Genomic DNA, 17,857 nt, shown 5'->3' with positions numbered 1-17,857 from the left:
TGAACATTATATGAGATGAATAAATGTTTGTGAAATTCGAACGAGTGTTCCAAGGAGGAACGTCTCTATGACCTAAATGTGATAAGTTGTATAGTATGACCATGGTAAAATCGCTGATGGCTATTCATCCTGATATTCCATGAGTGCTCGTCCTCATGCAGAGGGGAGTAGGTCATGCGTGGGAATGGCAGGAGACTCTAGTCCTATTGAGTACTTTGGACTGATAGGGTTAACCTCGGGTGGCAGCTGATGGATGGTTCCAGTTACTACATCACCCGGGTGCATGAACGCCTGCGGTTACATGGATTCATACAGTCCGGACAGTCGTTAATTGTGAGAATTTGGATGAGTTATTATATGCTTGGACAATTATATATATATATATATTGTTGTATGAATTGTATGATTGATTACATAGGTTAAAGTATGTTGGTTATATGAATTAAATTACATGAGCTTACCCTGTGTTCTCTTCTTTGTGTTGTCGATTGTCTTTGTATGTCCGTCTTGTTCTTGCGATGATCATCCATGTGGATGGGAGCAGATGGAAGTGAGCTGCTGGAAGAGGCGCTGGCAGAAGAAATTTTGGAAGACGTCGATCCGGTTGAAGTAGGGATTAAGGTCGAGTCCTAGAGTGCTCGACATGTGGTAGTCGTTAGTATTTTTGTTTAGTCTTAGATGTGGAATACCGTTGGCCACACTACATTTTGTACTTTCAGCCGTTCAACGATTTGAACCTCGTATCTTTTTGTAAAGACTGCACTCTTTTAATGATTAATGTAATTAATTCTGATTATGGTTATCACTATATTTTGGGATGTTACAATAAATGTCTTTAAAAATTTATCAAGCAAATCTCTCTACATAATAAAAACTTCTCAAAATACTCAAAGATACAAAAACAGTTTTGAATAATTAATATAAACCCATGATAGAAAAAAGAGAAAGAGAATCAAACATACAGAATTCAAGTGATCCCTCCCCCATTTCTCTACATCCTCCACGTTATCTTTTTTCACTTTTCAATCCTCGTCAACCGGACTTAAATAAAAACAAACACACAACATTGATATGTTTAAAAGAATTTATAAATTTAGTTGACTCAAAATAATTTGTATTACTTTTTTTTTTCTATTCCTGCCCCCTCATACTTGAATCATCTTTGATTATCTGAATTCTTTTTACCTATTATTATTTAATCAATTTTATACAAATTTATTTATTACACTAATTTTAGTATTTGTTAGTTTACTTTTTAATTTTTTAATATAATTCAAAATAAAAAATAATTAACATTATAAATTGAATGAAATAAATAATATTTCAGTCTATAATTATATAACGATATTTAAGAATTACTTTGTTTAAATAAAAATGACTTTGTTCAAATAAAATAAAATAAAAAGTATGCACAACATAAAATATAAAAAAAAGTATATAATTATAATTTCATAAGAATTTAATTATTTTAAAGAAATTTAAATTAATAATTACATAAAATATTTTTATCTAGACAACACAAATTTCATTTGTATAGTAAACTTATGTAATCATATATTATATCTTTTAATATTTATCAACTAGTTTATGAATAAATTTATTAAATATTTTTAAAACAATAAACTTATCATTTCGGAATTTATAAGTTACAAATTCATCAACTAGTAATTAACTAATAGTGACTAATTGCCAAACATGCCTTTAGTATACATTATCTACAATGTATTTGTTAATGACTAACTGACTGCCAACTTAATTAATTAATTTATAATATAGTTTGAGCAACAAAATATTGTTTGATAAGATACTTAAAATAGCCAATTTTAGGAGAGGGTGGCTTATAAGTTTTAAACCACATTAGATAGCAAGGTACATTTCCCTTCCAGCGGAAGCATTCTCAACCAACCACAATCACAAGTAGCCTTTCGTACCTCACTTACCTAGAAGAAGACTTTTGAAATAGGAAAAATTATACTCTTTTAAGCCGGTCACCAAGACAAACCATACCACTATTGGGTCTATGTAGGAGGAGGTTCATCGGGAAGACACGAATGACATTTGAGCCCAACCATATAAGGGATTGATCAACACTATATAAAAATGAAAGACTCATTAACCTATTGCCTTAAGGTTTTGGGTAGAGAGTGATGTCAATTCCTTATATGATTGAACTCACATCTCATTAGTATTGTGTCTCCCAGATAAATCTTCTCTTCGGTAGACCTAACACTTTTTAGCATTTACATCTCTTCCACCGCACAATACACAATAAGAAGAAAAAAAAAAGATAAAAGGAAACAATGTATAACGCATACGCAGCCTATTGTATGTTTTTTTTTTCTTGTGATTCAAGAAAGGTGCATAAATGCTAGTTTGGTGAAACAATCAGCAGAAGCTGTGACAAAAATACTATTAGATTAAACGCATTCAATGCATGGAACATGAGAAAATCCCCTTTTCTAAGTGGAGGTGGTGACGAACTTCAAGAGTTTATAATTAAGAACACCATGCCTAATAATTTGTGTTGCATGTTGTTTTTCGAAGTGTCCACGAGTTATCATCATTTTTGAAGTAATTGAGACGCAGTTGACTTCGAAAATGACGGCAGAAAAATAGTTTTATATAAATTGTGATTTAATTTCTTATAAATATTATTTTATGTTTTATTAAGTAATAAAAACGAGAATTCCACGTAATCAATCCAACAAAGCTCTTGGACCAATTTAGGATAGATTGATTAAATAGAATCTGATTCGATAGGCTGCTGCTTGTGTATATCAACAAATTCAATCTTTAGGTAATTGGTATATGTATGATTTTCTAGGATGCTTACTATCCCCATCTTTCTATGTGACATTTTATGAGAAATCTATTTGTGCCTTTTATAAGACATGTTTTTAAATTGTTTCTTATATTAATTTGTTCATTAAATATATATTTTAACAATTATATATTTTTGTAATTAATAATTATCAAATATTATGGATGTTTGATATATAATAAACTAATTATTTCCTATTAAAATGGAAAAATATAAAAGTTACACTTTCATTAATGTTAATAAACATTAAAGATCAACAAAACAAATCAATTCAATCGCTCTACGATTATATTCACAAAATCGAAATTTTAATTAGTCGGATAAGCTCAATTCATAAAATAAATAAGTATTTTTTTATGTTCATATACAAGAAAAAATATTGACACAATGAATCTCATATGCAATTACATTGACTAAAACACCAATAACTAAATAAGTATAAACTAAAATTTATGATAATTGAATGCGGATACCACTTCGTTCACATTTTTCTCGTATAGTTTGTTTATATAAATTCACATAAAGTATAGTTTTATTTATTATTTATTTATAGTTTATAATATTTGGCCTAAACATCTTGCCGCATGTATTATGTTTCTATTAAGGTCATATGAATTATCTCACCTTCAGATAATTTTTGACATCATATGCATTATTACGAGAAAACAATTCTAGTACTACAAATATGTTATTTTGGCCAAAATTTCTCTTAATTTTAGAACAAAATTTATAAACCCATAAGAATACTCGAAAATAAAAGAAGTTTATCAAAACTTAGAAAAGAACAACATTGAATATTTTAGAAAAGAAAATCATTATCTTTCTTGACTAATACCGATTTGCAGGTTTGATATTTTGCTGAGCATTTGTTAATGGCTGTCGTTTAGCCTAAATGTAGAACTGATTGCTACAAAACGCGTTGAATAGATATTTAGACAAAGTGACAAGAAATTTAAAGCTGTTGAATAGAACATGGACAAGTAGATGAAAGGGAATTGAAAATGAGATACAGCCTTTTAAATGCCTCTCTTTGTAGCCATGATCATCAGCATGAAGTGAAGTCGGGTGCGCACATGTTTTGAAAACATTGTGTTAAAGTTTAATAATGATGTGTCAGAAATTAATTTCAGTGGTGTCAAATTATTTTTAAAAAGTATTATTACGACGAAAAAAAAAATCACAAAGTATATTGAATTTTGGACGTGCAATTTAATTTCACTTTTAAGTGGTTTGAGGAACTTATGACGTGCAATCTATATCCCTAATTCTCTACTTTGGGTTTATAATTTATTTTTTAGATTGATGATTATTTTGTTTTACTTAATTGTATTAGGATTTGTTATATTATTTGACAAATTTGTTTTATATGACGTATTTATTTATTTTAAATTGTTATAAAATCTTTCAATATTTATACGAAATAAAAAATTTTATTTATTGATTAACATTTGTATTATATTTTTTATTAAAATAAATCTTATTCTTAATATATAAGATTTTCACAAATTATAACATATTTTTCTAGGTTTGATAGACAGGACTTATCTAAATTCTACCTATTATCACACAATTCAAGTCTTCTAGTGACAAGACTTATGTTTTTAATTGATGAGCGATAAAACTTAAATATTTAAAAGATAAGATTCATTTTAAATTAAGTTGATTCTACCTATTATTATACACGTGACATGTAAGAAGATATATAACGTTTCGAAAATCATCTAATTGAATAATTTTTAAAAATTAGAATACTTAATTGCAACAAATATCAGAAATTATTTAATTGATAAAGTCACTTTATCCTTTAATAGAAAGACTAAAAAGTAAAAATTTCGAAAAAAAAAACATATATGAAATTTTGTAGTAAATACTGAAATTTTTCTTTTTAAAAAATAACTATAATATTATATATAATCTCATAATAGATGGAAAATAGTTTTAAGATGGAGGGTAAAAGCTAAACAATTCAATTACAGACAATTGGTTTTATTTAAGAATATTTTATTTATAACTTATTTTATACATTTATTTCAATATTTAAAATGAGTTGATCCAATCTATTTATTTATTATGTTAAAATCAAGACTAATTAATGGTTGACTATTTATTAATCTATTGTTGTTCAAAAAAGTTTATGTAGATTATTTGAGTTGTATTTATCTTACTTCACATTAAAAAAAAACAGTTATTAACCCGACCTCACTTGAAATCATGGTGAGATGAGTTAACTCATAAATCTGAATCTACTTTTACACTTCTAATAATTTTATCTAAAAGTGTTTATCCTTGTAAAATAAAATTGTGCGGAGGAAGGAAACAATGTTGCTTTGGAAAAACAAAAATGAAGTCTACAAAACTGCCAAAATTGTTATAATAAGCAAAAACAACAACACAAAAAGTAGTCGTCAATTTAAGAAGTAAAACTAAATAAAAATATTTATAGTTGGATTTTGTACAAAAAAAAAAAACTATCAACTTTTGTAAGAAAACTATAAAATTCTTATATTAAGCCAAACACACAACACAGGTACTCATAAATTTATTAGCGAAACTAAAAGCAAATCATACAGGAATTAGTGTAATGTAATGTAATATATGTTACATATTAAAATTCTCACAAATTATAATGTGTCACCTGACAAGTTGACTGGAGAAGTTGAAGGATCTGATAAAAATGGTCTGGGTGGGATTTGCAGTAACTCAACTTTACTTTCTAACATTTCCACTACTCTACTTATGGCTGGACGAGTTGAAGGATAGGTTTGGATGCACCATAAACCTACTATTGACATTTTTCTCAATATTTTGTCATCATTTTCATTTATCATATTTTCTAAACGAAGCTCTTGATCTGATTCAAGAAAATTGTAAATCCACTGAGGAAAATATATTTCACTCGAACAGTTTACTTTAGCCTTAAAATTATGTTTCATTCCAGCCATTTCTATGACCATCATTCCATAACTGTAGACGTCTGATTTATGCGACACTGCACCAAAGTTTCTGGAAAATACTTCTGGAGCAATATACCCTGCAGTTCCTCTTGCACCAAATATTGACACAGCACTTTCTTTTCTTGGACATAGTTTTGCAAGTCCAAAATCTGATATTTTTGGGCAGAAATCGTCATCTAGTAATATGTTGTGAGGTTTTATGTCAAAATGCAAAATTCTAGTGTTGCAACCTCTGTGTAAGTACTCTAATCCACGTGCAATGCCAATTGCAATATCATATAGTATTTCGTAATCCAATTGGCAAGAAGCCCGCATTGAACTTTTGTCATCATATATAAACTTATCTAGAGATCCATTAGACATAAACTCGTATATTAGAGCCCGTTTAGACTTATCCAAACAAAACCCCAAAAGCCTGACAACGTTAACATGTGAAGTCCTGCTGATACTTGCCACTTCATTGATGAATTCTTCTCCATTGCCTTCTGATCTATTTAAAATCTTCACCGCAACATGTCTGTCGTGTAATTTCCCTTTATATACACTACCGAATCCCCCTTGGCCTAATTTGTTTCTGAAAGAGTTTGTCATTTTCTTAACCTCCGAATAACTATACCTCGCCGTAGGAAGGGGTCCGTGCTCCTTCAGAAACCCCTCAATAATCCGATGGGTTGGATCCCTTGGAAACAAAAGAGTAATAGCAGAGATGATATTTGTCCTGAAGCAGCAAGCCAGGACCATCAGTAAAACCACGACTCCAGCTACTACCAAGGCGGAAGCTGCAAATTTTATTCAATATAAAAAGAAAATGTCAAGCAAAATTAATGATCTATCATTTCTTTTGATGAACTGGACTAACTTTTTGCTTTTTGTTGGAAAACAAATGTAACAAATATGCCTAGAAGTTATACTTGTGCCTGCATGTTGGCTCGTGTATGATAAAAAGAACAGCCAGTTTTACAGAATTATTAATTTGTAGACTGTGGTCGATCCAAACAAAATGATAATCGAGTATTTAGTGTTCTACCTGTTGCCACTACCGGCATCTTCTTTCGGGATTTTTCTGCACAAGAGAAGAGAGATAGAACAAATCAAAGCAAATAATTTATTTAAACCAATTAATTCCAAACATTTTCTAATGCAGCCTTTTGTATTTATTTTTTGATGATTTAATAAGCGCTTTTTATAGTTGTTGTATGGGCAGATTCACAAGATAATTTTACATGAGTGAAGAAGACATCAGGCTTTCAGCAATTATGAACGTGAATGGATCTCGAGCGTTTTTAAATGTAACCGTACCTTTGTGACAGTAGAACTGATGATCGCGGTCAAGACGACATTGACCTTCTCTGAGATTATAGCACTCGTCACAATCCTTAGATAATACTACTTGAACAACCATCTGAGCAGATAAAAACGATAGAATGTCTGTGGTATCGGTCTTGTCCCTTTTTGCTAAGTGAAGAACTGAGCAGGATGAGAAAAGTTTATGAGCTTCATCATTCTTTGGTAAGGAAAGGCTGTCATAATAGATATCATAACCATACTGAGTGCAGGAGTGATTAAAATAATGTGGTGGGGGTTTCATATTGAGGTCATGTTTGCATCGGAACAGTGTCACATTATATTTTATATAATAAGAGTATAAAGGAGAATGGGATTGAAGACTGTAGCTATTATTCAAAGTGTCACAGATGTTGTTTTGTAAACGCCGGTGCAAATCTTCATCCGAAATTGAAATCCCATCCTGCTGAATGATGCCTGTAAGCACAAAGTATTTTCCATTGTTCTCCAGCTGGATCAACTTTTGGATTGATCGAGGATTATCACAATCATGTATGGGTATCAAGCCACAGTCTGGTTGTTCTGCCTTGGTAAAAGGGTAATGGAAAGACCTAAGATTGCCACAAGTAAAGGAGCGTGGACAACCTTGGTGTCCATATCCATAACCAGCACATAGGATGAGTAGAAGGTGATAAAACAAGAGGAAGTTGAACAAATATACGATAGCCATACCAAATTCCCAATTGCTAGTAGCTGGTAAAACAATATTTTAAGGAACAAGTGATGAAATCTCTTAACAGTATGAATGATGTTATGCTTAGTGTTCTTAATCTTGCATAGTCACACCCCATTCACAATATATACATGTCATGAATCAACTAATCTAAAGAACGTCTTTGATTGGCAAGTTGACTTGGAAGATGAGCATGGAAGACTTGGAAAAAAAAGTTAATGTCTTCATAATTACAACAATGAAACCTGGCTCAGCTTTCCAGTCAATTTCTCCCATTGATTTTATACAGCATATTCACACAAACACAGGACTGGAATTGACTCTTCCGAAAAATTCATATGCATGTTTTTTTTCTGTTACTTGTTTTTTTTTATCTGTTACTTGTTTTTCTTGTGTTTATTCTAACTTATGCATGTTTTTTTTGTTTATTTCCTAGATTGATTTCTTGATCTCAACCCCTTAAATACGAAATAACACCTTTTTCTTATTGTATATTCTTATCTTCATAATTATGTATAATTAACAGTATCAAACCTATCAATCTTTAACATCATTTAAAGGGATATCGACGACAATCAACCAAAAGTCTTATCCTTTCTGATACATATAAAATCTTGTCTGCATCTCTCAATTTGCACCTTCGTACATATTTCCACTGCCACGACAAACTTGTAAATATTTTTCTTACTTTTTTTTTCGCTCAAATTCAAATTTTGAGTCCCTAAAAAACATCTTACGTGAATATAATTTAACTTCTTACCTTCAATTAAGACTAATCGAAATTCATATGCAAATAATTATTTAAACACACTACCTTTACATATTCAAACATCAGCATATATTTTAATTATTATTTATTCTATTTTAATTAGTACTTAAAATATTTAAAATAATTATTTTTATGGTAATTTTTAATATATCTTGTCAACATAGTTTACATGATAGGCTTAACTTATATTGTTTTTAAATACTGATTTGAAAAAGGTGAATTTGATTAAGAAGAAAAATACGTAAAAGTTATTTGGATTAAAGAAAAAATAAAGAAAAATTTATTAAATTTATTAAATAATGTAATGAGTTTGATAGATTAAAAAAATTTAATTAATAAAAGTAAATAATTATTATTTTACTCTTACTCATAGAGAAAATTAAAATAAAATGTAATTAATATAAATTAAGTTAAAATGAAATAAATTTTGGATAATTAGTTTAAATAACATTAAGTAATAATTTTTATATTTGAAATTATTATTATTCATGATATTATAAATTTATTTAAATTATTATTATTTTTTAATATTATTATTATCTTGTAATTTTATTATTTTATATATTTTACCTATTTATATTATTATTTATTATTTAAAATGCTTATTAGTTTTATTATTATTATTTAAAATATATTCATTATTAGTATTATTATTATTATATTATATTTATTTAAATAAGTTAAGGTTAAATTTATAAAAGTATAAACTTTCTTTGCATAGGTAGTGTTGGAGAATCTAATAAGAACACAATTTAAATTAATTTTCTTAAATGTGAATGATAAATGTCTTTAAAAATTTATCAAGCAAATCTCTCTACATAATAAAAACTTCTCAAAATACTCAAAGATACAAAAACAGTTTTGAATAATTAATATAAACCCAGGATAGAAAAAAGAGAGAGAGAATCAAACATACAGAATTGAAGTGATCCCTCCCCCATTTCTCTACATCCTCCCCGTTATCTTTTTCACTTTTCAATCCTCGTCAACCGGACTTAAATAAAAACAAACACACAACATTGATATGTTTAAAAGAATTTATAAATTTAGTTGACTCAAAATAATTTGTATTACTTTTTTTTTCTATTCCTGCCCCCTCATACTTGAATCATCTTTGATTATCTGAATTCTTTTTACCTATTATTATTTAATCAATTTTATACAAACTTATTTATTACACGAATTTTAGTATTTGTTAGTTTACTTTTTAAATAACTAATATTTCAGTCTATAATTATATAATGATATTTAAGAATTACTTTGTTTAAATAAAAATGACTTTGTTCAAATAAAATAAAATAAAAAGTATGCACAACATAAAATATAAAAAAAAAGTATATAATTATAATTTCATAAGAATTTAATTATTTTAAAGAAATTTAAATTAATAATTACATAAAATATTTTTATCTAGACAACACAAATTTCATTTGTATAGTAAAACTTATGTAATCATATATTATATCTTTTAATATTTATCAACTAGTTTATGAATAAATTTATTAAATATTTTTAAAACAATAAACTTATCATTTCGGAATTTATAAGTTACAAATTCATCAACTAGTAATTAACTAATAGTGACTAATTGCCAAACATGCCTTTAGTGCCAAACATGCCTTTAGTATACATTATCTACAATGTATTTGCTAATGACTAACTGACTGCCAACTTAATTAACTAATTTATAATATAGTTTGAGAATATTGTTTGATAAGATACTTAAAATAGCCAATTTTAGGAGAGGGTGGCTTATAAGTTTTAAACCACATTAGATAGCTTATAGTCTGTACTCTTTAATTTTATTTTTTTTATAATTTTCTTTTATTATTATGATTTATATTTGATTATATTTTTATTATGTTTTATCCTTTTATTTATTATGACATATTTGTTTTTTATTTTGTAACCACAATTAATTAACTTACCATTTTCATTATTTGTTGGGTTAGCTTTTAATTTTTTATGCAATTAAAGTACAAAAAACTTAATATTACAAATTGAAGTAACCAATTCCTTATTACATGATAATATATGAAAATTACACTCAATAGAAATTATAAAAAAATAGTATTTTGAAATGACAGACAAAAAATAACTTTTGAAAATTAATAATTAAATTTAATTAATACTCATTAGAGAACTAATCCGATAAAAATGATTTATTCAAATAAAAAATAAAAAAAAATAAAAAATTTTAACAAGAAGTTAATCACTTTTAGAAAAATCTAAAATTATAATTAAATAATAATATTCTTTTCTTGAAAATGTTAATTGTATAATGAAACTTATGGTATTTTCATTGGCCAACTAGTTTATCAGCTAATTTTATCAACTATTTTATGGTTTAATTTACCAACACTTTTAAGATAAGCTAATTCATGAGTTCAAAATTTATAAGATAGGAGCTTAACAACTAGCAACTAGTTTATAGGTTGGTTTCCTCAAATATATCTCTAATATATGTTTACACTTAAAGCATTAATAGATTAGAAATAAATAGTTAATAAAAAAAATTTGAATGAAAGTGTTTAGTTTATCATATGTCCAAGTTAAAAATGAATCAATCCTTATAAGAAATTGACATCACTCTCTACTCAAAACCTTAAGACAATGAGTTAATGAGTTTTTCATTTTTATATAATGCTCTACTTTCTCATTTTTATCTAATGTGGGGTTTAGACTTAGACTTACCCTTAAAATTTCCAACAATCTCTCCCTCAATGATGAGTCATTTCCACATAGGTACATTCCCCTTTCAACGGAAGCATTCCCAACCAACCACAACTACAAGTAGCCTTTCGTACCTCACTTACCTAGAAGAAGACTTTCGATATAAGAAAAATTATACTCTTTTAAGCCGGTCACCAAGATAAACCATACCACTATATATTGGGTCTATCTAGGAGGAGGTTCACCGGAAAGACACGAATGACATTTGAGCCCAACCATATAAGGGATTGATCAGTACTATATAAAGATGAAAGACTCGTTAACCTCTTGCCCTAAGGTTTTTGGAAGAGAGTGATGTCAATTCTTTATATGATTGGGCTCATATCTCATTAGTATTGTGTCTCCCGGATAAACCTCCTATTCGGTAGACCCAACACTTCTTAACATTTACATCTCTTCCACCGCACAATACAGAAGAAAAAAAAGATCAAAGCAAACAATGTATAACGCATACGCAGCCTATTGCATGTTTTTTTTTCTTGTGATTCAAGAAAGGGTGCATAAATGCTAGTTTGGTGACAATTTACAGTACGTTCATTGATGAGATAATTTTACACGAATGAAGCACAACAAATCAACTTCCCAAATTTCCAATTTTTTTTAGAATGAAGTTCTGTCTTGTCATGTATGACCCCTTCTAAAATGTGCATTTGATTCAGAAGTTGACTTGGGAAGAGAGCATCAAATACTTGGAGAAAAATAGGTAGATGACAAACATGTTTTCGGTTATGGGATCATCTTTATTACTCCAATAATGAAGAATGTGACCCACCACGTTTTCCGTTCAATTTCTTGAAGCAACGTGCTTCATTTCTAATCTGTGGAGCAAATATACAACAATGTTGCGCTTTGGTAACTTCTTTTCAGAAAACTCTCATCACGTAGTTCTTTTTTTCCTTCCATAGAACTCTTTTGTGGTGAGTACGAAACCATCCACCATGTGCAATAACTTCTTAACCAAAACGATTGAACTTTTATTCAGGTTTATTCTCTTCCGCTGTCACTTTTTAACATTTTTATCTTCTAATCACGTTGAGCTTCGACCATTTTTTGGTAGTTTTTGAATTCTTTTGTGACTTGGTTTTCAAAAAGTAGACGTAAACTATTGTACCGAAATAATGCTATCAAAACGTAGTGGGCCAAAAAGATACTGTGCTCATTGGTCCACAAACATTTTGAATGAACTAATTCTAGCCTGTAAATGGTTTTTCTGGATACATTATGACTTTGTTATTTGTCTTCGACCATGGAAGCTGTTCGTACGAACTTTAAATTGAAGTGATCGTGTGTTTTGTGCCAGATGCTGTAAAAAAGTATTTCGTGGCAGACATTTAGATGAATCATAGCATTTCTGCCACTAAATAAAAAATTGCTGACGTGAATTTGGATGGATTAATTTTTGAAAGCGTTTCAATCCCCAAGGGTTGGAAAGGTGATGGAAATTTGTACAAAGCACGCAATGCTTCATAGAAGATGAAGATGACAACCACTTTTGTGGGTACATTAACTACTATACAAAAGAATTTACCAGGCACCGATTTTAACCTTCCAAATCTAAGGATGAATCAGAGGTGAAGAATCTTCAGCCGCCCAAAAACCCTTCCAGGCACTCTCCCAGCCATGGTTTACTACTCGAACGCAATACCCATTTTAGATGAATTTGCGGATATTACATATACATCTGTCGCTACTTCAAGTGAGATTCAATCAATTAATTTGCTATAAAAATCGTTAATACAAAAAATGTGAAAGGTAGCATAAAGAATTCTAGAATAAGACCCCAATTTTGAGCCTATGAGACCTTAACTCCACTTGGACGTTTTCCTTCCATGGCATCCTTCTTATCACGGCAATCAGAACAAAGAAAGGGACCTTGCCAGGGTTTGGAGCTGGTGGAGAAAATTGAACCGGCGTGGACAGAAATGCCCTCACTTGGAGCAAGATCAACTTGACAAACAGCACAAACAAAAATACCAGATGTTGATTGCCCCGTGTTCAAGTTGTCATCATTTCCTAATCTGCAAGCAAGGCATACTAACTGATGTCAAAGCATTTCAAAGAATAAGATAGAATTTGTGATTCAGCAATTCTAATAACTCCATAAGCAAACCAGGAAAATACTTCCACCAAGAACAAACTCATAGCTACACAACACATTGAAATTGGGTCACGTAGATCCCTAGTGGATATCGTATCAATTAAGAGAGAACTATAATGTACATATATTTATCGGCACATCGTAAACTGATTAAACTATATAATGTACTGTAACACTGAAAATAAAGATAAAATTTTAGTTCGTTTGATCAAGAAGGGTGCTGATATAAATATTTATGAGGGAAATACTGTTTCTAATAGTAACACTGTCAAAACAGAATTTGGATATGACAGATATAAATATTTATGAGGGAAATACTGTTTTAAATAGTAACATACAGTGTGTAAACAGAATTTGAACACCTTCCTATCATAAGTTCTTATCTTCAAAATCATGTCCAACAAACTCTAATCCTATATGAAAACCTACTCGAATTGAAACAGAGTCTATAGCCATGGGTGATATTCATAAATGGCAATGCATAACATTGAAGATCCTTAATGTTTGCGCTTTTTGTTGGGGAGCAAACTTAATGCGCGCAGAGACAAGTCCATTAATGTTAGATGAAGAAAAATCCAAGTTGATCTGAACAAGATCAATTAAATAAACAAATGGCTGTCAGAAGAATCCTTAATGCCTGCACGTATCTCACAAACTATCCCAGCATATCACTTACCAGTCAGTAATACACCCCTACTTTTAATGACATAATAAATATGGAAAACAAAAATGCAAGTAACCTTCATGAAATTTTCTCATTTTCCTCAATTGAATAATTTTTCCTACGAAAGAGAACGACGGATTACCTTTCAGCAAGCATTGCCGATCCTTCTTCAAACAGTTCCTCCACTATATTTATAGCTGAAAGCTTTTTTGATAGCTTACTTGCAGAACCACGGGATCTCTTCCTGAAGGAAAGAAGATCTCTCAGCTTGTTCCGCTTTTGGGGGGGAGGTGTTGGTGGCAATTCATTATCAGGTGGGATTATGTCAACTACTATGCAAGTTGTATCATCCTTTAATCCTCTCGTTCGTAGTGCTTCCTGAATAACAGTTGAAATGTATATACAAGTGAGAAGAAATGCAAACTCTGTAACACTATGCTAATGTCAATCACAAGCCAGAAGACATGCTGATTTGGTTAAACTACGGATAGCAATGTAGTGCATACTACCTTGACAACCTGCATAGCTGCAAGTTCCGCAGGCAAACCTCGACAAGATTTTGCAGCCATTTCTGATGATAGAGCATCCCATATGCCATCAGAAGCAATTATAAGCCTCCCACCAGCCTTTGATAGCTATAATCCATCACAAAGAGTAAGCTTTTATCCTGAACAAAGACCTCACTGGCTGCATAGGCATTGTAATATCTGACATAAAGAAAATGAAATTATCTGGAAACAAATTATACCTTCACTTGTTTGACATATGGTATGGGAACAATGAACTCTCCAACATCCATGTCTCCAATTGACCTAGAAAGGCATAGACCCCCTGGCCAGCATCGAAGGGGACCAATCTGTAATGGTTCAGAACTATACTTCAAAACAAGGATAAGCAAAATTCAAAACTCCCTAAATTAGATGCTGAAAAGGGGGCATGGGAGAAATGGAAGATTTCTCCTTTCTTCCATTTTAGGATGAAAAAATAAATATAAGTACAACTAAATATGCTCACCTCTGCACCACCAACTATGCTAAGTCTCCCAACTTCACCTCCACTAGCAGTTACACGTTCCCTCCTGTGCATACAGAGTAACTTGTAACAAAAAGCATTAAAAAAATAATAAGCAAACTAATTAGGCCTTAAGGGATAAAAACATACTCTTCAATATTCTCTTCAAGTCTGTGATCAACAGTTAAGGAGGAAATAGCACCACCCTGGGCATCTAGTACACAACGGGAATCTCCAACAGATGCAACAGTAACAGTCCACCTATCCACTATTACAAACGTGGCTGTGGTTCCAGAAGTTTCTCCTAGACAAAACCAAATGAGGGCTCAGATAATCAGTAAAACGGATTCCCTTGTTCCGTATTTCAACCCTCCCAATATGAATGAATAACTATACTACCACCAAAAGTGAAAGAATAAAAGGTAAAGTCCACACCTCGGCTCTGAAACTCCTTGTCGGTCTTAACGAAACCCGCAACCAATGCCCTGGGTAAAGCATGCAACCACTCATCTCGCCCAAGCCCACGAGGAAGAGCACTCAACACGTGATTTAACAAATTCTCCCTAGTAAAAATAGCAGCAGCATTTCCATTATGCCCATCAAAGATCTGTGAACCAGAAGAAATGAGTGACCATCTCATAGGATGATGTGCTTCCGTCCAAAAGGACACTCATTTTAGTCCGAAAGGACTGTTGCCACAGCCCAAGACTAAAAAGTAAAGCTAAATTTCAATTAGAACAAGCAGAGCAAAATATAATCAGAAGCAGAAAAGTTGAACAATACCGCAAATACAGAAAAGGATGATGAAGGGTTCCCGGGCACTCGCTGACAATCTGTCTTAATAAGAAAGTAATCCTCCCCTTTCTTGGACTGAGCTGCATGTCCAAACCTCACAGTAGGCTTTTCCATCTTCTCACTCTTCATCTCTCTCTTGAGCAATGCGGCAAGAGGCACAAGATCGTGATGACGCCGCCTCCCTTCACCAGAGGCCATATCTTGCCCCACCAAAGAACCTTCAGCTTTCCCTTTTTCTCTCAACCAATTACTCGAAATCAAAAGGCCCTCACTCTCGCAAGCATATTAGACCTCCAAGCATAAAACACTCCTCCTACGAGTAAACACTTCTTGGCAATATAAACTTTATCCCAGCCTGATCTACATTCATCGCAAAGATCAACAATTACCTACTCATCCCCAAAAACAAGCAAATAAAGCATGTAAATCCAAAGTGCTAAAGCAACTTTTAACAATGCATCATGCAAGTATGACCCAGTTTTGACATCTACCAAGGTTTTAATGTACGAATACGGGAAATTGCAGACAAAAGCAACCACAATAGCAATCACAATTGCAGGAAACTGCAACCACAATTGTTGTGGCGGACTCAAAAAAGTCTCGACCTGCAGTTGAAATCGCAGGCTGTTTATTAAATCTTGACCTGTACTGAGCTTTATGAACCACGAGCTTGAATTACTTTTTTCTTTAAAAAAAAACAGGGAAAACTTGTTGCTGGGTTCGTACCCAAAACATAGAACAATTTACAACCTTAAAAAGTAGACGACAAAGTAGCTGAATTACCAGGGTGAATGTCTGGATGTCCACCACGCGCAAAACCAGATCAGATAAGACTGCTACACCAAGCAAACTAGAAGAGAAGAAAGAAATATTTCAATACGTATGCGAAACGCGTATTGGTGACTAGGTATGAACTGTTAAACCCAATAATGCAAACCCATATATGATCTTCCATTAAACAAATAGAAGCACCCAATTCTTAGAGAGAGAGAGTTATTCACTTTAAAGAAATAAGAAACAAAAAAAAGCATAAAAAACCTTACGACCAACCTAACACTAAATCAGTTCGGAGAACAATTTTCCACCACCAAGAAATGAAACAAAGATTTCAACTTTTATATGTAGATTCCACCCCAGAACCAAAAAGAATAACAATAAAGCAGATGCTGCTGGCGTGGTTGCACGGGATCAAGCTATTTTTCATGGAAAGAAGAAAGTGGCTTTACTGACTTATAAAGCCTTGCTTGCAAACACCCACATTCTGTTTCATAAATGTCGGTATCTATAAACTTTCTTTCTCTCTTTCCTTCCCTCAGAGGGAAAAAAATATACACAAAAAAAAATGTAACCCCTTTTTTTTCTTTCTACTTTCTAAAAAAAAACGAGTAAAATACGGTGAAGAAGTAGTGACAACTGGAAAAACATGTTGTAGCAGGCAAGTGTGAAATTGAGATGGACATACAACCTAAGCAGGAGACCAATTTCCGTCACAAACGAAGGGAAAGAGTGAATGAGTTTGATTATCTATCTCCTTGGATTATGACAAGAACAACTAGAAGATAAGGGAAATTAAATTGAGGAAAGAAACAAAGAAGCAGACTTGGTGAAAGTATACAGATTAAAAAAAAAATCCGGGAGAGGAAGATGGTGGGGACCACCCAAAATTGTTTGCAAGAAAAAAAAAACTGGTTGGGAGGTGAAATAAATAAAGAAATGTGAGTATGGAAATTCGTGAATCGAAAGGGACACGTGTTGTAAGGGTTTGCATTTGTTTCTGGGATCGCAATGATGTCGACAACGATGCCTTGTTGTTTGTTTGGTTGAGAGAGAAAGTGCGCTGCAGCTTTGCATTGCTTTGCCTTGCACACACCTCACACTGGACCACATTTCCTCTTATTTCTCAACTCTACCCTCTTCTTCACTCAATTCAATAGTCCCTTTTTTTAATAGTTAAAATAATTATAAATAATTCTGACTTTTAATTAACTATATAGA

The 17,857-nt window shown here is 31.4% G+C and overlaps 2 protein-coding genes across 8 annotated transcripts; both read right to left on the bottom strand.

The window, feature by feature from the left end:
- Nucleotides 1-5,359: 5,359 nt before the first annotated feature.
- Nucleotides 5,360-7,789, bottom strand: LOC148194830 (LEAF RUST 10 DISEASE-RESISTANCE LOCUS RECEPTOR-LIKE PROTEIN KINASE-like 2.5). Its single transcript, XM_088096352.1, has 3 exons — nucleotides 7,075-7,789; nucleotides 6,803-6,838; nucleotides 5,360-6,554 (listed from the first exon to the last, which is right to left on the bottom strand). The coding sequence occupies exons 1-3, from the start codon at nucleotides 7,787-7,789 to the stop codon at nucleotides 5,443-5,445; spliced, it is 1,863 nt and encodes a 620-aa protein (XP_087952478.1). The 3' UTR covers nucleotides 5,360-5,442.
- Nucleotides 7,790-12,656: 4,867 nt separating this feature from the next.
- Nucleotides 12,657-17,495, bottom strand: LOC124849191 (putative protein phosphatase 2C 15). 7 transcript variants are annotated; one of them, XM_088096347.1, is made up of 10 exons: nucleotides 17,328-17,495; nucleotides 16,646-16,712; nucleotides 15,851-16,251; nucleotides 15,503-15,674; nucleotides 15,218-15,371; nucleotides 15,071-15,134; nucleotides 14,805-14,912; nucleotides 14,566-14,691; nucleotides 14,199-14,434; nucleotides 12,657-13,312 (listed from the first exon to the last, which is right to left on the bottom strand). In XM_088096347.1, exons 3-10 carry the CDS (start codon nucleotides 16,058-16,060, stop codon nucleotides 13,087-13,089), a joined length of 1,296 nt encoding a protein of 431 aa, XP_087952473.1. In that variant the 5' UTR covers nucleotides 16,061-16,251; nucleotides 16,646-16,712; nucleotides 17,328-17,495; the 3' UTR covers nucleotides 12,657-13,086. The 7 variants fall into 7 exon arrangements, with proteins under 7 accessions (XP_087952473.1, XP_087952472.1, XP_087952475.1 ...); XM_088096346.1 differs by having other exon boundaries at nucleotides 15,851-16,222; XM_088096349.1 differs by having other exon boundaries at nucleotides 15,851-16,217.
- Nucleotides 17,496-17,857: the final 362 nt, after the last annotated feature.

This window comes from Vigna umbellata, chromosome 8, assembly GCF_029865625.1.
Source record: "Vigna umbellata cultivar VRB3 chromosome 8, Vumbellata_1.0, whole genome shotgun sequence".
Lineage (NCBI taxonomy): Eukaryota > Viridiplantae > Streptophyta > Magnoliopsida > Fabales > Fabaceae > Vigna > Vigna umbellata.
This window is presented reverse-complemented; position numbering and strand designations above follow the sequence as displayed.